General features: G+C 35.8%; 1 protein-coding gene across 1 annotated transcript; it reads left to right on the top strand.

The window, feature by feature from the left end:
• Positions 1–1118: 1118 nt before the first annotated feature.
• LOC111904597 (serine/threonine-protein kinase atg1-like) lies at positions 1119–2768 on the top strand. The gene is made up of 6 exons (XM_023900347.1): positions 1119–1281; positions 1397–1729; positions 1815–1868; positions 1978–2057; positions 2192–2363; positions 2668–2768. The coding sequence occupies exons 1-6, from the start codon at positions 1119–1121 to the stop codon at positions 2766–2768; spliced, it is 903 nt and encodes a 300-aa protein (XP_023756115.1).
• The last annotated feature ends 20119 nt before the right edge of the window (positions 2769–22887 follow it).

The raw sequence follows: 22887 nt of genomic DNA, 5'->3' as shown, positions 1-22887 counted from the left end.
AAAGAATGTGTAAGATCTATGAGTTTTGGAAGTTTGTTAAAAATGAAAATGATATATATATATATACCACAGAAGCTGGGATTTTATATTCTTCAAAAATTTGATTATGAAAGAATGGTCATAGATGTTGAAGGAAATGAACTGAAAGTAACAACATAATTTCTTCATGACATGTTGGGGATTCCAACTGGTGGAACCGTACTTACTCAACTGGATCAATGGCCTAAAGATGATACATGTTATGATGAATGGAAGGAACAGATTCAAGAAGGAGCAATTGACAGATTGACTATTATAAAAAATAAGCTATTTTTCGTACCACAAAAGTTGATTTTAATTTCAAATTGAACATCTTAGTTCTTTTTATCAACACATTTTGTGAGGCAACATCAATGGGAAGATGCAACCTGCTACCTTTGAGTTATATTTCAGTAAAAACATATAACAACACCATAGACTGATGCAGCTATGTTTTGGATTGTCTCATTAGAACAAAGAACTCATACATACCATTCTTGGATACTAGTTACTTTGTTAGACCTTCAGCTTTCTTGGTGGTAAGTTATTCATGAGTGAATATATTATAATGTTCATATTCACCTTTTAATAATATTAATTATTCATAACTGAATAACACATATTCATATATGAATAAGAGATTATATTACTTCTTCACTTGTAATGTTTTGCATTACTTGTTTATAATACTATATTTTGTAAAAATGCATTTATGAATATCAATTAATTATCATTTATCTGCAGTTGTTTTATGCTGATAAAATCCACTCGAAAGCTTTAATGGTAACACGTAAACGTCCAATAATTTGTTACTGGAGTTCAAAGAAGATTAGATATCGAAAGACAATTAAACAAGAAATAAGTAGATTTCACCTTAGAGAATTAAATGAAGAATTTGTTAAAGAACAAGTTGACAGAGATACAAATCTGGAAGACAGTGATTGTGATAAAGATGAAGATGATTTGTTAAGGTAATTATTTTGAATATGTTTATCATATATGATTACACTAATTTATTATATTAATTTCTAATCATATTTCTTGTTGTTACATAGGCATATGAATCAAAATTATCTAAAATGCTTAATAGTTTTTAGAGGATGAAGGAAAAGTTGAATTCAAAGCTCAATGATTCAATAACAAAGTTTCCTGAAAAGGAAACTTTCAGTATTTTCAAAGAAAATATTACAAATATAATTGTTGAAGATAAAACTGAAAGCAAATTTTTTCTTGAATTTCCAAGTAATGAAATTGGACTTGAAGGTATCAATTTGACACTAGTTATTGATGAAAAAAAGAATGAAGATAAAGAGGGAAATTGTGAAAAACACAATGACAATGATGGACCTGAACCTAAAGTAGATTATTTGTTTGATAGAAACAAAGCAGAGAATGAAGAAACAAAGAATGATGGAGATAACAATAAAAAAGAAAGTGCTGAAAAAAAAAGGTGAAACTGAAGTAAAAGAGAATGATGGAGAGATCAATGAAAATGAGAATGACGAAGAGAAAAACAATGAGGAGACTGAAGAAACAAATAATGATGGAGATACTAATCGAAAAAATGAAACAAATCAAAATTTGTTGGAGAAAGTTGTTGAAAACATTGTGGATAATGTCCTTGGCATTGGATTTTCAAGTTTAAATAGTAAAGAAGATGAAATCTGGATTAACCCTGAAATGAAAACTATTTTGGATAATATTGATATATGTAAAATTTGACTTACTTTTATTTTATAAAAATATATAAAGATATTAATACTTAATAACAATTTTTTTTATTAAATTTTGACCAGGGTCACTAATAACTAGAAGTAAAACTTATACTTCGATCACTCAAGTTATTCAAGGTATGTTACTATCAACTTATTATTTATTTACAAATAAAAAATGTTATTATAGATTCAACAACTCATTAATTAATTATAATTATTATATAATATGATATGGATCTTGTAGGGAAGGAAAACTCAGAAGGTATACATAAACAAAGGGGAGAAGTTGAGAAAGGAAAGAGAGATGATATAGGTAAATGGATGGTTCACTATTAAGTGATTATATTACAATGCTTATATTGATTTTTTTTAATAACATTGTTTATTCATAAGTACATAAGACACTATATGAATGAGTAAAAAAGATAGAACATTCATATATGATGTATATGTTTCAGGAAAGGGAAAGTCTGAACATGGAAATAAAGGAGGAGTGGAAGTTGAGAAGACAAAAGGAAATGATGGAGGTGAAGATAAACAAAGAGAAGTTGAAACTACTGAAAAAAAATAAAGATAAAGGTGGAGATAAACAAGCAGGAGAAGTTGAGAAAGGAAATGCAGATGATAGAGGTAAATGGTTGATTCGCTAATAAGTGAATATAATAAGATTGATTATTCACAAGTGAATAAGACAATATATGAATAAATAAAAAAGATGGTATTACTTATTCATAAGTAATGATATGCATTACTTATTCATAACTGAATATATTATAATGCTTACATTGATTTTTTGAATAATACACTTTTCATATATTAATAAGTAAAAGATAAAATTACTTGTTCATAAGTAATGTTAAGTGTTACTCATAAATTAATATATTAAAATATTTATATTCATTTATGAATAAGTAATGCAATATTTTGAATATAGATGGGATATTTCTATATGTTGTGTATCTTTTAGGCAAAGGAAAGTGTGAAGATGAAAATAAAAAAGGAGGAGAAGTTGACAAGACAAAAGGAAATAAATGAGGTAACAATTTGGAAAAACATTTGAAAAATCATATATGATTGGAATGATCAATAATCATATATGAATAAAATATAAAAAATATATTATAATTAACATATAATTATTTATATGATAAATCTTCTCGCGGGTAAACAATCAAAAAATTAAGATAATACTCATCCAAGATTTAGTCTAGGTCTCAGTCAAGTTTCAAATCAAACTTCAAGTAAAACATAGAATGAATCTTCACCAAAAAAAACACTTATAAAGAAACAAATCAAAGAAGACCATTAGAGGGTTGTGATCAGATTATCAAACAAAAATGTTTTTAATCCAAATCCAATCTCTGTTGCGATTCCTACATAAGGAGGACCATCAAAGCATGATCTGGATGAATCAAGACCAAAGAAGTCTGTTGACGCTTCCAAATCACCTTACAAATGCAGGATAATGGACATAATATCTAAGTTATTAGGAGACTATTGGCTGTGAGTAGTTGTTCAACTTGCAAGAGAATACATCGTAAGTAACTTTATTTTATATACATATTCATATATGATTATTATATAAATAATAATGTATGATATTTTGATTATATATTTGCAGAGATGTGGTTGTCCAGAAAAAATATGGCCAGGTAACACAAAGAACATTTATGGAAAGTCTATATCGAAACACATAGATTTTTGCAGAAGTTTTAGACACTTGGGCTGATTTACTTAACCACCAAGAACTGGGAATGAATGTCAGAAATTCACTATACGGACTTTTCTTGAAAGTTGAAGTTTCTGTAAGTTCCTGTTCTAACATTAATTTCATCTTTATTGATAAACGAATATACACATATGATGTATTCATTTATAAATATTAGATTTATTTCATATCATTTAAGATAATTATGTATATGCAACTAAAATTCATATATGATTATAACATAATTATGTATTCATTTATGAATATAAAAATCAAAAATAAATATCTTTAGTATTCACTTATGATTAATATACCAACATGATGTGTTCATTTATGATTAACAACTTACTTATCCTTTAAAATTATTTTGGTTATAGAATGCTTACGTATCTTCAACATTGTCTGATCAAAGAAAGTATGAAAAATTCAAGAACTTTCATGAAACACTGATGGGTACAAAAAGATCTTGAACATAAAAGATATTGACATGGTATGTTAATTTAACTTGGTTTTTTTATATATATTACATCAACAAAATACTTACCATTATATACATAAAAAAATGTTTTCTTTCCAGTCGTTAGAAGTGTTCATATTTTTGTGATTGTCTTCAACTTAAAGAAACCATCAATTGAAATTACGGACAACAGTGTAGTTGAGGGGGATTATGAAGGGAAATATGGAGTACTATTGAAACATTTGGTAAGTACCCAATTCACAATAACATATAAGAACCACTTTATTACATATCTAACTTTTACTTTATTTAATGATCAGAAAATTTTGTTTGTGAGAAACTTTGAAGAAATAAACCACCCAAGAGCCAATGCCATCTCAAAATACCCCAACGAATTGAAATACCATGGAAAACAGTTAAAAATAAAGTTGATTGAGAAGTTTTTGCGATGAGACATACAGAAACCTATATAGGACCGAATGTTAACTTCAAAGTGGAAACCAAGTCTTTTTATAAAGAAAGTGCAATTCAACAGACTACTTTAGAGAAGATCAGGCAAAGGTATGTGCACCAAATGTTGACTTCTAAAATTAACATGCTGAAAGCTAAGGTGTTGGATCTTCCCCAAAAATATCAAAATATAGAATACACAATGAGTAACGCTCATGCATACAAGGCTATGCAAACAATTCAAAAAGGTTAAAAGAATATTGATGATTGTTTGTGATGAAGTGTGATGGTATAGGAGAACAGTTTGTATTGAAGTTGAATGCTTTTGGATGACACGTAAGATGGTTTTCTGAAACAACTTTGTGAACAAATTTTAGATGGTTTGTTAAGTGCTTTTAAACATCATTTAAATACTGTTTGAAATGCTTGTGAACACATTTTATTATTTTGTGTTGAATGATTATGTAATAGAAACAAGTTTGCTTATTTTTGTTAGTTTTTTATATTAAGATATTTTCAAAGTTAATGATAATGATTTATGAACAAGTGTGATTGTTTTTTATAGTTTTTAATTTTATTTCTGTTTATTCATAAATGAATACCAATATGATATATTCATTTACATTTAATATGTAAATAATAATGTCTTCAATCATAAATGAATGCGAATATGATGTATTCATTTATGATTAAGTTAGGAATAATATGTGAATATAACAAAGATTAGATATGAATATAAATTATTTATTAGTAAGTTAATAAACAAATATCATAAATACAACATATTTGTATTCATTTATAATGTATTCATTTCTGGTAGTTTTGAATTTTATTTTTGTTTATTCATAAATAAGTATCAATATGATATATTCATATATGTTTAATATGTAAATAATAATATCTTCAATTATAAATGAATACAAATATGATGTATTCATCTATGATTAACTTAGGAATAATATGTGAATTTAATAGAGTTTAGATATGAATATATCTTATTTATTAGTAAATTAAAACATATATGATATATTCATTTATAATTAACATGTATTTCACATATGACTTTTCCATATCAATATAAATGTCTTAAGTAGTAGCTTCTGATAAATCCATAATGACACAATAATATTGTGTTATTCATACATGAATATTATTGTTTATGATTATTATCTGCATATATTCTGTAACGACCGAAAAATTCCAACAAATTTAAACTTTTCAAAAACAACCCGATTTCATTAAATTATTACAAAAAGGTTTTCAATACAATTTATTTAGAGTATTCCCAGAATCACATCACAACATAAACATGAGGAGCGGTACGATCACGCCTTCGCCTTGCCACGGTCTCTTGAAGAACCTGAAAAACATTAAACCACAACTGTAAGCCCGAAAGCTTAGTGAGATATCCCCAAAATACCAACCACCTATATCATACACACATATCATGCCATATCATATCCGATCATAGAACAACCATGCACTTCGGGTCTACTGTGTGACTGGTCCGCCGCACCGGCCAATAGTCCACCTGGTCCACCCTCCGAGTCTATCCATATACATCGAGTCTACATTGTGATTGGTCCGCCCGCTCCGGGCCTTCAATCCACCTGGTCCACTCTCTGAGTCTACAGTATGACTGGTCCGCTCGCACCGGGCCTTCAATCGGCCTGGTCCACTCTCCGAGCCTCGGCACGTCTGGTCCGCCCTCCTGGGGCCTACAGCCTATCCGGGCCGCTCGCTGGGCCTTCGGGACAACCGGTCCGCCCTAGGTATCTTGGCCTACAACACAAAGTAGGACCCGCCTCAACCCAACTCCAGTCCAAACAACCATGTGCACATAAACATACAATCATATAACAATTCACAGTCAACAAGCCGATCAAACAGATCACATAACATATCATCATCCTAACCAGGATACCGACCTAACCGGTCACTAGCATAGCATCACCCTACATATCAGGGAACCGACCTTAACCAGGTCTCTAACATATACCATCCTAGCTACCAGGATGCAAACATATCAAAACAATAACATAACAACAAATACCCGGATCTCAATCCGATAAAGGGCCGGCCTTGGTGCCTTAGACCCTGTCGATATAGTGAGGATAACTCACCTCGCACTGCCGAAACTCTGAACTGAGGATGCAGATTCTCGAATCACCGACTCACCGAAAATCCCGAACTATCCAACATAGCACAAATAAACATTAGGCCAAGCACAATACTCTTCTAAGGGTAAATTGACCATTTTACCCCTAACTCAATCCGGCCCAACACTAGGTAAGCTCCCAAGCCCACCAATGGCCCAAAGTCCAGAAGTCCAAAACAAAGCCCATTATTGGCCCAATTTACTAAATTGGGCCCACCTCACCAAATGGGCCTAAACTCATGATCCTTAACAACCAATGGGTCCAAAATACTCTAACCATAATATCCAGTCACGGCCCAAAATCCAGTAACCCAAATAACAGCCAAAACCCTAAGGCCCAAAATGAAAACCCAGTAGAGGGAGTACGCTGGGCGTACACGCTGATTCGCAACAGGGGATCGAGGCACTGACTCGCTACGCGGGGCGTACTCACATGTTACGTGGGGCGTAACTTCGCTACTCATTAAGTCCTTATAACTTCTTAATGGATTAAGCTCTTAAGCCCAAACTTCAGATCCCTAGGCCAAATATTCCTAAGATCCATAAAGTCTCAAACTTTATCATTTGGGACATCCATAAAGCTCTTAATCCAAGGTCTTAGTCCATTAAGACCCACTTATCTCACACATAGAACAACCTCAGCCCTTGGGACCTCATTTTTCTCACTCAAGACCTCCCCTAAGGTCTGAAAGGACAGATAATCTTGACCAACTCGAAACATGCAACAAGATGAGGACTTTTGGGACAAGAATGGTGTCAAAGCTTCACAACACATAGATCTATGCAAAATAAATGGCAAGCAAGAAGCTTTATACCTCAAATAAGCTCCAAAGGATGATATCTCTTCAGATCTACAAGCACCAATCGTTCCTTTCCTTCTTTGACAACTTCTCCTTTCTTCTTCTAGCTTTTCTTTTGCCAAAATGAGATTCCAAGGCCAAACACACCCAAAAATGGAGGGAATACGAGTTTCTAGGGTTTCTGAGGTTAAAGGAGAGCTTATGGAGGCTAGGGTATGCACCAACATGTTCCTTATATAGTGGCTGACCCTAAATTTAGGGTTTTGGAACTCTGAGAGTACGCTAGGCGTACCTCTAGTACGCTAGGCGTACTCAACCTTGCACCCGCGTCCATATACGCCTTACGTTGGGCGTACTCGGTGAGTCCCCAAGTTTCATATTTGCCCCTCATTTTCCACTTTTCCCACAAGATGACCAAAATATCATTTCTCTTAAATCCCGGGGACTCACAATTAGGTACTCTTAGGAACGGGGTGTTACAATTCTCCCCCACTTAAATTAGGCTTCGCCCTCGAAGCCTTTGGCACCTCTACTCCAGGACTTCTCCCGCCACGCACCACCCGGCATTAACCCAACCGGGTTCCTCAAGACGCAACCAACGAAACCCGAACTCATTTTCTCCTTCCTAGCGGTGTCCTGAATACCGCCTCAAGCCGTCCCACCGGCTTCCCCCTCTGATAACAACATCTATTAGGCTCCACACATCAACCGAGTACCACTCCATGGCACTTCCTCGATTCTGATCACAGCAATCACTTGGCTCTTATGAGCTAGATATAACCCTAAACCACTAGGTTCCCGATCCGGGTCCAACTCTAACCATCTCATGCTGACAGAACAACACATTCTTCAGCCTCATAGAAACTCCCATGAGTCCTCCTCTTACAATCGCATGCACATGCTGCACTAGCTCTAACACCCTCGGGTTGGGAAAACCCGTCACACTGTCGACACTTCCAAACATCCCCCAGGATGAATCGCCACTACATACATAATTCCTTGATCAGAATCAAACTAGGAATCTAAGACCCCATCCCTACACCCCTTTCGAGCCTCTCGGCTATACTCCCGCGGAATCCCTTCCGCGACCTCAGCAGACATCCATCCGGATGTGATTTCGTACCCCTATCGCAATCATGCTGCTCAAAAGACCCTAATTGGATCACTCCAATCACAACTCTGTGTTGTCGCTTTCACTTCCATGAACTTACACTCCCTCTCGGCACTACATTCCTCTCTCTTTCCTTACCAAGGAAATCTACTTGGCTGCCTCGTCACTACGACAAGTGCCACGGTGGTCGCCCGATGCTACACCACTCCCTTATAGCATAACCGCTATCCATGCAACACACATGCTCTGAATCTGCTCGCAAGGACTCTCGATTCCATGCACATTCTCCACTAATCGAGATCAATACCCGGGGCCAGACCTTCCAATGCTAACATATCGCGACATACTCAATCCATTTCCTCGAACCGATCTATCAATACCTGCAGAGTCTTCAGCATGACTGGACCGCCTTACCAGGCCTTCAGCCAATCTGGACCACTCTCAGAACCTTCAGCCAATCTGGACCACCCTCCAGGGCCTTCAGCCTGGCTGGACCGTTCTCCGAGCCTTCGGCCTGACTGGTACGCCTACCGGCCTTCAGTCTATCCAGACCGCTCATCTAGCATTCATCATTCCGTGTTACCCCTCCGGGAAACCCTCCCATGTATACTGTTCTAGCCCTCTAAGGGTTCCGAACTCTATCTCCATCATACATACTCAATCTCGGCCTGATCCCAGGCCCTCCACAATCAAATGCCCTAGGTCTGTATCCCGCCCCGCATGCCTGTCACTTACTCATAGCAGCCTACGCTCTTGGCTGACAAAACACTACTGAATCCCAAACAGCTAAACAACCTCACATGCTCATCGATCTTCCGGAGAATTTTTCCAATTCTCCCCCACTTGTAGCACTGACTAACAATCACCGGTCGCCAACATCGACCTACCTCGACAACCTCACACAACACAATCACTTACACGCGAACCGCATCCCGCAAGCGCAAACAACTTTCACAAGACACATATCAACACTGATCAACCCGAGCTCAAAAGAACCTCAATCTGCAGCTAACCACTCCTCAGAATGCAGATGCTACCCGGCATTCAGACCAACACTAGATTTCCACTAATAGCCCTCATGAAAGATAACCAACGAAATTCCCAACACTGATCCATAACCAAACCATAACCCACAAAGAACAACAAATACCACACCGAAAACCATACAATAAGACTAGCAGATAAACAATACTCCACAGAATCACAAGATAAACAAGACATCAAGAAAGAAACGTACCCGCGGCTGCATCCGGCACTGCTCTGACCTCCTCTGTTGTAAGCTGAAAAGCATGACCCTGAGCCCTTGGGGGCTCCGCTCCAACCTGACCTCCACCCGTGATCCTCAAAGTGGTCGGTGTTGGAGCCTGCACCGGTCCTGCAACGAGCTATGGACAGTTGACCCTCAAATGTCCAACCTAATGACAATGATAACAAATCCTCAAATCCCGAACCGGCGCTGACTGCCGACAATCCCTCGCATAGTGCCCCTCCTTTCCGCACTTGCAGCATGCACCACCGGACCTACAAACTCCGGTGTGACTCCTCCCACACTTCCCACAAGTGTGGCTACTCAGATCTCCCACTCTAGAATCAACAGTCTTGGACCGTTTTGGCGCCGGCTGCGACTGCACCGGAGCCTGCCTCAGCTCACGCAACTGCAACTCAATCTCTAACTCACGCCGCCTGGCGGCCTCCTGCAACTCCAACAAGGTCTCGCACCTCTGCGTAGACACAAACTGTCTAATATCCCTCTTGAGCATGCTCAAATATCAAGACATCTGAGTCTGCTCCGAAGGGAACTCATGGCAGAACATCGCCCTCTCTGTGAACATCCTGGTGATCTCAGTCACCGACTCCGAACCCTGCTTCAGCTCAAGGAACTCCTGAGCCAATCTCTCTCTCTCTCTTGATTCGCGGAACATAACGAGTGCTGAACATCTCTCTGAACTGATCCCATGAAACCGCAGCCCTCTGCGCATCCGAATATGACCCCGTGGTCAATCTCCACCAATCCTTCGCCCCGAGCCTCAACAGGTATAGAGCACACCTCACCCTCTGATAAGCAGGGCATGAACACGTGAAGAAACACCCCTCCACGTCCGATAACCATCTCATAGCAACAATTGGGTCCTGAACTCCATCAAAGGTGGGAGGCTTCGTGTTATCGAAATCCCGATACTAAAAACCCCGACCAGCTCCTCCCCATGCCGCTGCTACAGCCGTTGTAGCCGCCGCGGCAGCCGTCTCTGTGAGAGCTGCATAGCGCTCATCAAAATACTCAACCATGGCGGTCATGATCGACCCAAACAGTTTCGGCAACTCAGCCCGGAACAACGCAGCAATCTCATCACGCAGGATCTCACGAGTCCTCGCATCCAACTCGCATGTGATCATCTGACCAATAACCTCGGGCGGTACTGACCAGCCCGGAACTCCCTCTCCTGCTCCCGATCCTGACCCGGATCCACTCCCAGCATGCCTCGGAATCTCCATACTGAAGAACACCACAAAATCTCAGACACTTCCCACTAACCCAGGAACCAACTCTCAACCATTTTAAATTCTCTTTTGAAAACTCTCCTCGATTTGAGACTGGAGTCACACGAGTGTTCCTCCAATTCACTCAAACCTAGGCTCTGATACCAACTTGTAACGACCGAAAAATTCCAACCAATTTAAACCTTTCAAAAACAACCCGATTTCATTAAATTATTACAAAAAGGTTTTCAATACAATTTATTTAGAGTATTCCCAGAATCACATCATAACATAAACATGAGGAGCGGTACGATCACGCCTTCGCCTTGCCACGGTCTCCTGAAAACCTGAAAAACATTAAACCACAACGTAAGCCCGAAAGCTTAGTGAGATATCCCCAAAATACCAACCACCTATACCATACACGCATATCATGCCATATCATATCCGATCACAGAACAGCCATGCACTTCGGGTCTACTGTGTGACTGGTCCGCCGCACCGGCCAACAGTCCACCTGGTCCACCCTCCGAGTCTATCCATATACATCGAGTCTACATTGTGATTGGTCCGCCCGCTCCGGGCCTTCAATCCACCTGGTCCACTCTCTGAGTCTACAGTATGACTGGTCCGCCCGCATCGGGCCTTCAGTCGGCCTGGTCCACTCTCCGAGCCTCGGCACGTCTGGTCCGCCCTCTTGGGGCCTACAGCCTATCCGGACTGCTCGCTGGGCCTTCGGGACAACCGGTCCGCCCTGGGTATCTTGGCCTACAGCACAAAGCAGGACCCGCCTCAACCCAACTCCAGTCCAAACAACCATGTGCACATAAACATACAATCATATAACAATTCACAGTCAACAAGCCGATCAAACAGATCACATAACATATCATCATCCTAACCAGGATACCGACCTAACCGGTCACTAGCATAGCATCACCCTACATATCAGGGAACCGACCTTAACCAGGTCTCTAACATATACCATCCTAGCTACCAGGATGCAAACATATCAAAGCAATAACATAACAACAAATACCCGAATCTCAATCCGATAAAGGGCCGGCCTTGGTGCCTTAGACCCTGTCGATATAGTGAGGATAACTCACCTCGCACTGCCGAAACTCTGAACTGAGGATGCAGATTCTCGAATCACCGACTCACCGAAAATCCCGAACTATCCAACATAGCACAAATAAACATTAGGCCAAGCACAATACTCTTCTAAGGGTAAATTGACCATTTTACCCCTAACTCAATCCGGCCCAACACTAGGTAAGCTCCCAAGCCCACCAATGGCCCAAAGTCCAGAAGTCCAAAACAAAGCCCATTATTGGCCCAATTTACTAAATTGGGCCCACCTCACCAAATGGGCCTAAACTCATGATCCTTAACAACTAATGGGTCCAAAATACTCTAACCATAATATCCAGTCACGGCCCAAAATCCAGCAGCCCAAATAACAGCCAAAACCCTAAGGCCCAAAATGAAAACCCAGCAGAGGGAGTACGCTGGGCGTACCCTCCTTGGTACGCTGGGCGTACACGCTGATTTGCAACAAGGGATCGGGGCACTGACTCGCTACGCGGGGCGTACTCACATGTTACGTAGGGCGTAACTTCGCTACTCATTAAGTCCTTATAACTTCTTAATGGCTTAAGCTCTTAAGCCCAAACTTCAGATCCCTAGGCCAAATATGCCTAAGATCCATAAAGTCTCAAACTTTATTATTTGGGACGTCCATAAAGCTCTTAATCCAAGGTCTTAATCCATTAAGACCCACTTATCTCACACATAGAACAACCTCAGCCCTTGGGACCTCATTTTTCTCACTCAAGACCTCCCCTAAGGTCTGAAAGGACAGATAATCTTGACCAACTTGAAACATGCAACAAGATGAGGACTTTTGGGACAAGAATGGTGTCAAAGCTTCACAACACATAGATCTATGCAAAATAAATGGCAAGCAAGAAGCTTTACACCTCAAATAAGCTCCAAAGGATGATATCTCTTCAGATCTACAAGCTCCAATCGTTCCTTTACTTCTTTGACAACTTCTCCTTTCTTCTTCTAGCTTTTCTTTTGCCAAAATGAGATTCCAAGGCCAAACACACCCAAAAATGGAGGGAATACGAGTTTCTAAGGTTTCTGAGGTTAAGGGAGAGCTTATGGAGGCTAGGTTATGCACCAACATGTTCCTTATATAGTGGCTGACCCTAAATTTAAGGTTTTGGAACTCTGAGAGTACGTTGGGCGTACCTCTAGTACGCTGGGCGTACTCAACCTTGCACCCGCGTCCATATACGCCTTACGCTGGGCGTACTCGGCGAGTCCCCAAGATTCATATTTGCCCCTCATTTTCCACTTTTCCCACAAGATGACCAAAATATCATTTCTCTTAAATCCCGGGGACTCACAATTAGGTACTCTTAGGAACGGGGTGTTACATATTCATAAATGAATAGAACCAATAAAAATATTAAAAAAACAAAAAACAAAAAACCTTAGATGTATTTTGTTGATTGAGCAGCCGTAATTCTTACTGGACATGTATGTAAATTATAAGGAACTCGTTCTCCACATCTTGAGCACATTCTATGTTCTTTTTTAGAATTAACATATGTTGTTTCACCTGCACTTGAAATTCTTTTCTTGATTCCAGAACCTTTATTGCTTTGAACTTGCGGAATATGAATATTATGCTCTTTTGGAATAGGAATAGAAACACCCATAAGCATGCATAGGAATTCCCCATCCGTCTTGCTTTTCAATCCACTAGATGTATAATCACTCTCAAATTCCTTCAACAACATTTGTACTTTCTCAGCAAACAAAGCCTATTTCATTTTTTCATCTCTTACAATATCCAAACATGATTCAAAACTATAATATGAATCATTAACTAGCTTAACATCCTCACGATCCCATGAATCAGATTGATGAGAACTACAATTTATTTCTTTCTCTTCAACTTTTATTTGAACCTGATACAAATACATAATAAAAAATGAAAACACAATTTAAACTTAATTTAGACATTTAAAATCATATATAAATACTCATATTCATATATGAATACTCATATATGAACAATCATATAAGTATTTGTATATAAATATTACATTCTAATCACATACAATAATTCATATTCATATATGAATAATCATATATAAATATTCATAAATGAATAATAACATTGTAAATATTCATATAAGAATCTAAATTCATATATGAACATGTTCTAATTTTAAAATGATCAGAATATTCATATATGAATATTCTCATATTTATATATAAACATTACATTATTCATAAAAAAAAACTATTAAATTACCTGAAATTAATTTTTAAATTCGCTTTTACTATTGTTCGGTTGCACACTGTAAACTTCCCACCCATCTTCAATACCAACATAGGAGTATGTACAGAAAAAACTTGTTTTATATATTTCCTTTTGTACCTACAAAAATAATGTACTTGTATAAACTTTTGATGCTTGTAGTTCTATTTCTCGAGGTGTTTCAATTTTATATGATGCTTTCTTTGTTGTCTTATCAAGCTCTCGTTGAGTATTCATTTCTTTTGAATGACAGTGTCGTAATTCATCATAAAAATCAAACCTAAATTACCACTTTCTAAGTAAGTACTAACGAATGAATTCATACTCTCTGACATCGACGTAGTCTTCATCAACCTACACATTGGAATATCGTTAAAATATCTAGGTATCCATGAAGCACACTTTGTAAACATGTATTTAAACCATCTCGTGTCTTCAAGATTGAATTCCTTCATAAGCAAACCCCACTTCACCTCAAAGACATCACGTTTCGTATTCATGTCCCAAACAAGTTTCGAGAATCTTTTTCTAAATTCTGTGTTTGTAAATAAATCATCTGTTATCTGTATTAAAACAAAAGTAAAAGAAACTTTTATATTTATTCATAAATGAATAAGTATTAATAAGTAAAATAATAACAAATATTCATAAATGAATATACTAATATTTGAAACAATTACTATATCCATCTATTAATAAATAATACTATGTAACATATTTGAAATATATTAAAATAATACATTGTTTTTCAACTTCTTCATTATATGCCACATACATAATCGATGCTTTGAATTAGGAAACACATTCTTAATAGCTTGTTTTATTGCAGTATCTTGATCAATTAAAACTAGTGTCGTTTCTTTCCCATGACTTTTAATAAACGCTTTAAGTAACCAAGAGTAGGACTCAATGCTTTCTTTGCTTAGCAACCCCACTCCAAAAGTAACTAATTTTTTATGATGTTCGATAGCAGTAAATGTAACAAAAACCATTCGATACCTATAAGACAAACAAAGTGTTCATTAAAGTCAATTTTTGATGTACTCATAAGTGAATATAAAAATATTCATGTATGAATACAGTTACAGTATATTATTAAAATAATTTCAATATTAAAAACTGAACATTAAACATAAAGTTAAAATATTCGTATATTAATAAGCTATAAAAAAGTAGATAGAATAACTTACATGTTTGTTCGGAAAGTCGCATCAAACGAGATGACATCACCAAATTCAGCATAATATTCCTTCTCCATTTCATCAGCCCAAAACATAGAGTCCAAAACATCATCTTGACAATGAAACTCAAATGATTAATTTGGATTGTGACCTCGACGGTCATTCATTGTGTTTACTATCATTTGGTCATCTTTATAACCTATAACCCTATTGATATCTCTCCTTAAATTTTTATAGTCAGCTACTTTGGGTTTTACATACTCCTACCCACCTCTCAGACTTGCCCTCAACTTATGAGCCATAGTTGGGCTTATTTTTGATGTGGAAGCACACATTATAAACTCTCTTTTCTGAATATGACATTTTCCTCACTTTTTTAAATCGCTTCTCTTCTTAATTAGATGGTGGTGAAGTTCAACAAACTCAAAAACTTTATAATCTGGAGTTTCATACACATATTCAAATATAATCTTTGCTTGACAACCAACAACTCTTGAATTTGAATTTTGTTTCCTCCTAACACCACTTGTACCCAATGTGTCACAATATTTCCTTTTTTTTGTTTGCCACCACGATTACATATAACATGTTGTTTGTTTATAATCTTGTTATCAAACCTTGTCTGTGTGCTCAGTCTCACATCAAAACCACCAATTTCAGCATACTCAGAATAGATTTTGATGGCCAACTTTAATGATTTGAAGATTAAACCTATAAATAGAATAAGTTGAACAGGTACATTTGGCTTATAGACATATTCTCCAATTACATTACTATAATATTGAACATCATCTACCGCACTCGAAGATTCACCTGATAAAAAATGATAAAATATAAAATCAATCTATTAATGCATGAATAAAACAATCATATATGAGCTTTTTTAAATATGATTTTAAGCATTTTTTAGGATTTCTATAAAAATTTTAAAATTTTAAATTTAACTAGATTGATTGATTGCATAACTCTTGTTATATCTTTTTGTAATATGCTTATTATGCATCCATTTTTTCTCTAATAACTTGCTACTTTTTGATGATATTATGATTAAAAAAATAAATAAACACATAATATATAATTTCACTTTTTGATTGCTAAATTATTTTATAATATATCAAAATAAAATATATTTTCAAATCACATAGAAAATATTATAATTTTTAATATCACTTATAAACATAAGTTCTAAACAGTTATCTACACATATTCAAACATTTTAAAAAACGACATCTATATATATTTTATATGCAGTAACTAACATTATTATCGATTCAAGTATTTTATCTAGAGATAAAAGTTAAAAAAACAATTCCAAAAACTATACTTGAATTGAGAGATAAATGAAAAATAAAAGAAAAAAATAAAACAATTCCCAAAACTTATAATAAGGAGGCTTAATATCATTTCAATATATATATATATATATATATATATATATATATATATATATATATATATATATATATATATATATATATATATATATATATATATATATATATATATATATAGTTAGGTTATTTTATTTTAACTATCTATTGTATGCATATAAGATTGATTGTGGACCAATCCTTTTAGTTATTTTAAGAAAAAAAATAATTAATGCATATTTCATGTTGAAGATATAATGAATATTAATTAAATATTCAGCATTAATTATTTTTTTAAAATAACTAAAATGATTGATCCTGAATCAATGATACATGCACACAGTAGATAATACAAAATTCTCTCTCTCTCTCTCTCTCTCTCTCTCTCTCTCTATATATATATATATATATATATATATATATATATATATATATATATATATATATTGCTAGTTAAACTCATTACCAGTGTCGATTTGGACAATTATTTGGTTCGCGTAGAATTTGGTGTTGATATGGATTTTTAGACTATTTTTTGTATATAATTAAACCATCTAAAATATAAAAATTTGGTTACTAATATTTTCTTAATCGTTTAGTTCTTAAACAATGTAGTTTTTACTTTTTACACAAACATATGTTGAGACACATGCTTAAAATAATATTAACTTGTATGATTTACAATAAATATGGAAAGAAAACTGTTTTGTTTTGTTTGTTTATAAAATTAAAAAAAAATTAAAAAAAAAAAAAAAAGCTTTATGGCGCAATGTAATACATATATTTACGACAACACAAAGCCCACTAAAATAGTCGCACAACACATACCGACCGGTCCTATTGAGTCAACCGCCCAATCACATATAGCGAGTGGCGGATGAAGGCCCGACAACCCACGCGTCGATGGTGCTACCCCGGCATGCCTCCACCAACATTCCTTCTCTTTCTATGTTTTTTGTTTGTTTTTCCTTTTGATATTTGTAGTGGAAACGTTGACTATTTTTTATTGATATGCAACTCCCCTTGTTTAAATTACTCATGTACATTATAGCTTTGTTGATTTAATTTTTTTAACAACATTCAAACATTTCATAACAATAAACACTACTAGAAAAAAAAGAAATTAATTTTTCTTATTGCGTGTGATTAAATGGTGTTGCATGCAAAACTAATCCTACATTTTTTTGAGAAACCAGCTAACATATAAGGCAATGAGTAATCATTTTTATTACTAATTAGTTTTAGAAAATGAAACATCATTCTTCTTTTATGTTGGACATGGTTGCGCTAGTAGCCATCCCTATAAGTGGTATTAGAGTTACGGTCGTAGCCCGAATGATGTGGTCGATGCAGTTGATGCAATCCATATTAAGGGGATGCTTAATGGGTTCGGACCCAGTCCAGTCAGGAGTTTTTGATGACTTGGTCAGAGTTTGTGTGTTTGATGACATGAATATGGTGTCTGACTCGGTCCATAACCCTCCCAAATCCTCAGACTCGGTCCAAGGAAAAAAAGCTTCGGACTGGGTCATCTTCATCATCTGCCACTTTTGCCCTTTGGCGCTAGATGGATCGCTTCACATCCTTTCATCTCTTCCAACGCTTCCCCACTCCAATTAAAGATTGGTTTCTTTCTCACGTACTGAAACGAGAGCACCCAAAAACCCTTCATCGAATTCCTATCGTTCCCTTGCTCAGAACACGCCTTCCTCCTCCACCCTATGACCGACTTCCAACACCCTACCAAGCAGAGCCACCGACTACACCTTCTTGCTTCTCTAACGTCCTCCTCCACCATATTCATGTTGTAGATTCCATGATTGACGTTTAAATAATCCACCTGCCATAGTTGTGTTTGCACAATCACACTTGTTTTCTGGTAAATTTCAATCTCTGATTTTGTGTATCCAATTGGATTTCTAATTTTATATGTTCTTTCCGATTTATGATTCTGGTATTTTCTAGTTCTCTATTTAATGTTCGATTGTTTTCTAAATTCTTGGTTCTTGTAATTTGTGAATTATAGTCTATTTGTTTCCGATTTATAGTCTGTCATGTTGTAGATTGAGTGATTCTGGTATTTTTCTGAGATTTCAAAAGGATTTCTCTTCACTTCTTCAACCTTTGGTATCTTTATCTCTCTTGTGTTTTTCTCTCATCTTGATTGCTCAGCCTCTCAAGCAGATTTTCAGTCTCACCTTATTACTAATTGCTAGCTTGTTATTTGTTTAAAGGTTAGCTTGTTTTTTGTTAATTGCTCTAATCAGTTTTAAGGATGTAAAATTTATGATGTGTGACAGCAAACAAAGAGATGGTTGCTTCTATGGAGCTCTCCATACCATTTTTTTCTAGATTTGGTGATGAATAAAGTGATTGCAAATTTAACGTTTACATGAAAGGATGTTGTGTTTCAGATAGAATTAAAGGCTTGAAGTATCTCAATGGATCAGATTGGGCAGAGTCAAGATTTTTTAGAAACATTGCTTTTGTTCTAAAGTAGCGCTTATATATGCATGAAAACTATCGTAAATTGTGTTCTTGATTGTTAATAAAAGTCTTATATTTAGATAGACATTTTACCATGAAATCAAAGATAGACATTTTGAGGGTATATAGTTATTTTATACAATCAGTCAGATGCAATATCAAACAAGAAGTTTCATTTAGAAGTTGACTCAGTCAGAACTTCTAACCCAATCAGCTTTTGACCCAGTTAGTTCTAATCCAGTTAGCAACTATCAAACGACCCCTAATTCCCGATCTAACGAAGTTGATCCTAAAGTCTTGTATCGAAAATCTTTCTGATGACCCACTCCATGTGAGCGTGTCCCTAGTGTATTGGCGTTATGTTATGAGTCTTAAGTCTAAGAGTTGGATTTGATCCTTTAGCCCAGTCCACGACGTGGTGATCGACTTACTACGACGTGATGTCCATTATGACCACGACGTGACGCCGTCATGGGCTCAACATCATAGCACTCAGTTCTTGAGCCTTATATAAGAAATGATGGGGCTAGGGTTTCCTTAAACCATCCTCCATCCCTCCAGAAGTGTTCTTCAAAGCCCTAACCTCCTTTTTCTTCTCTAAGCCTTTTAGTGTGTTTTGGTAGCATTCTTGAAGGAAGAAGTATCATCCCTTAGAGCTTGAGAAGTGATTCTTGAAGAGGTCCAACATCTTGTGAATCTCCTAGACCTTTATAAGTGTTCAGGTCTCTATCTTGATGGTTTAACTTCATAGATCTAGCATATTTTAGGCGTTTTGGTCCCTTTTTATGGTTTTGGTGGAAGTGGAGAGAAGGACTTCATATAAAGCTTGCAATTTTATCAATCTTATGTATCCGTAGAGTGTTCATCTTTTAGATCTAAAGTCAAAGTGTGTTTTGGAGCCATGCAATGAAACAAGGTCACATTTTTGCTCTTTTTGACCTAAAATGGAGTAGGACGTGCATGGAGTGTGTACGTTCATAAAGTTAGGATTTTTATGGCTCATCTTAGCATGATGAAGCCTTCTGGAAAATTTAAGCATTGGTCTTAACGGTTTACGGACTTAATAAGGAGTTGAATCTTCCAAGTGAACCACGACGTGGCCAGGGGTTGGCCATATCGAGCTAAGATGTTGTTTCGTGACTGGTCTAACCTTACCATGACGTGGCAATTAGATGGCCACGACATGGTAGGTAGGAGGCTCACAACTGAACTATTTTAGACCACGGTGTGGGAAGGGTCTTGCTACGGTGTGGTGTTCTTTCAAGGATTGAATTTGATCATTAACCTTGACTAAGTTTGACATTGGGTAAAATTTTTGGGTTTTAGGTCATAGGCTGAGAATTGACCTTTGCATACGTGTTTAGGTGGTTGTTGTGAATTCCTTTATGTGTTGTGTATTGTAAAGTCTCTGTTTTATCTATGAGGTAAGTTTTCTTACTGTGTTACTTTTATAGTGTGTTATATGTGGGCTACTGGTAGCTTGGGGTTGTTGATAACTCGACTTGTTGTATGTGAGCTACTGGTAGCTCGCGGTTGTTGATAACTCAAATTGTTGTATTTGAGATGTTGATAACTCATGGTTGCTGATAACCTAGAGTTGTCTTATTTGTTAATTGTGTTATTTTGTATGTGTTACTTTGGGGAATTCACTAAGCTTTGGCTTATAATTATGAAGTTAAATGTTTCAGCTACTTCTGAGGATCAGGGCAAGGCAAAGTTGTGATTGTACACATTATCCAGTAGTCAGTAGATTCTAGGATTTGAGATATGATATGATGTGATACTTTGATTTTATTCCACATTGTGAAACCATTGCTTTTATGATGTTTAACTTTTATGAAAATGACTTTTAACTCTATTTAAAATTTTAAAAATTTTACCTTGGTTTTTGGGACGTTACAATATATATATATATATATATATATATATATATATATATATATATATAAAGTTTGTTACAAAGCGTACGTCAAATACATAGTAACATTCTTTTATTGTTATTAGATTATTTACTTATTATCCGCAGTAAACAAACAATGTGTACTAATTTCCTATAAATAAGCATACCCCTATTGTTACTTGATTTAGATACAATTTTTCTTGAAATTGCAAGTGGGTTTGTGGTAATAAGAAATTTTGTGTTGATGTTTCTAGCCATTTTTGTAACACCCATACTTTTTGTCACACCCCCGACTGGCGGCGGAAATGTCGGGCGGTGCGAACGTGGGGAAATTGGATCGAGGTATATAGATGTATATAGAACATAAAACAAAAGTTTATCAACAACATAACTTTTATTTATTATAAATTATTTGGAATTACATTATTTAAAAGTCAAGCACACCTCATAAACATTACTCAAAATGGTAAGTAGACGAAACTAAACTCCAAAAAGCTTCCTTGAAAACCTCCTCCTCCTTGGCATGAGACTATCCTCCACACTCATCTCCCTGAGAATACATGTATTTTTGAAAACGGCAGCGTAACGTTGGTGAGTGCACATGTTTTTATAGTTTTATTTGGTTGTATTAAATTAAGAATCCTTTTTCTTTTAGAAAAACCTTTCTTAAGGTATTTTATCAACCCTAGCTTACTATCTTTTGAGGATATCTAACGATCCTATCTTATTATCTTTAGGATATTCTATCAATCCTAATTTACTATCTTTGTAGGATATTTAACTATTCCTAACGTATTTTATCTACCATTGTAAGACGTCCCTAATAGTAGTCGGATATCAAAGGTGTTTGTAATGTATAACCATCAGCCCCCATAATCGACGTTGTTTGACTGGTGATTACCCTGCCATTACGCTTCACCGGACGTCAAATAGTGATTAATAAGAAAGTTATCAGGGCGGGATTGTAGCTAGCAATCGCAGGTGGGGGTGTCAATCCCCATATAGATATGTATATATCTTCCTAGCTCTCACATGATTAATGATTATAGGTATCAGGGTAGTTGAATTTAATCAAGCTAATGATAAATATTAATAGCTCACTAACACATTAACCTTAGGTATTTCATATTTTATCTTTTATCTCCTATCTTTGTGATTTCCTATAATTATCATAATATAAACCCCTTTAATTTTATATTTGATAATTATATCTGTTAGATCTCATAATTATTTTGTGTGTGTGTGTGTGTATATATATATATATATATATATATATATATTATTTTGCGATACATATCTATATACCCTAATTCTGGTTATTTTGAAAACAAGATGTTTGGAAAGAGTAACAATTAGATACGGTGCATATCCCTATATTTGACCAGCATTACTTCTAGGTACTATGGCCATTATAATCTCTAAGTATTATCTCTTCCTAGACTATCGAGTATCATAACTCTTATGCATAATATCATAGCTTACAATTAGGTATAGTATCTATAGTTACATTATGCTAAGGTTTTAATCTTTATAAAACAATTGATATGAATATATTTTGATAAGCATGTATCCCCCCTGTAAAATATTTAAAATAGTAAAATAGGGGTCGTGAACTCACCCTAGTCGTGTGAGACGATTAGTATAGGGTTGAATAGGGCTCGGGACTCCAAGGAACACTCCTAAGGGCAACGACTTCAAGATTGTAGAGAGAGTG

Source organism: Lactuca sativa, chromosome 3 (genome assembly GCF_002870075.4).
Source record: "Lactuca sativa cultivar Salinas chromosome 3, Lsat_Salinas_v11, whole genome shotgun sequence".
NCBI classification, from domain to species: Eukaryota; Viridiplantae; Streptophyta; class Magnoliopsida; order Asterales; family Asteraceae; genus Lactuca; species Lactuca sativa.
Note: the sequence above shows the minus strand (reverse complement) of the source record. Positions and strands in the feature narration are given on the sequence as shown.

Bases quoted from the DNA above. Each gene is read 5' to 3' on its own strand.
- LOC111904597 (XM_023900347.1), top strand. From the start codon at position 1,119: ATGAAGGAAAAGTTGAATTCAAAGCTCAATGATTCAATAACAAAGTTT. The intron at 1,869-1,977 runs GTATGTTACTAT...TGGATCTTGTAG, and splicing joins GATCACTCAAGTTATTCAAG to GGAAGGAAAACTCAGAAGGT. The intron at 2,364-2,667 runs GTAAATGGTTGA...TTTTGAATATAG, and splicing joins AGGAAATGCAGATGATAGAG to ATGGGATATTTCTATATGTT.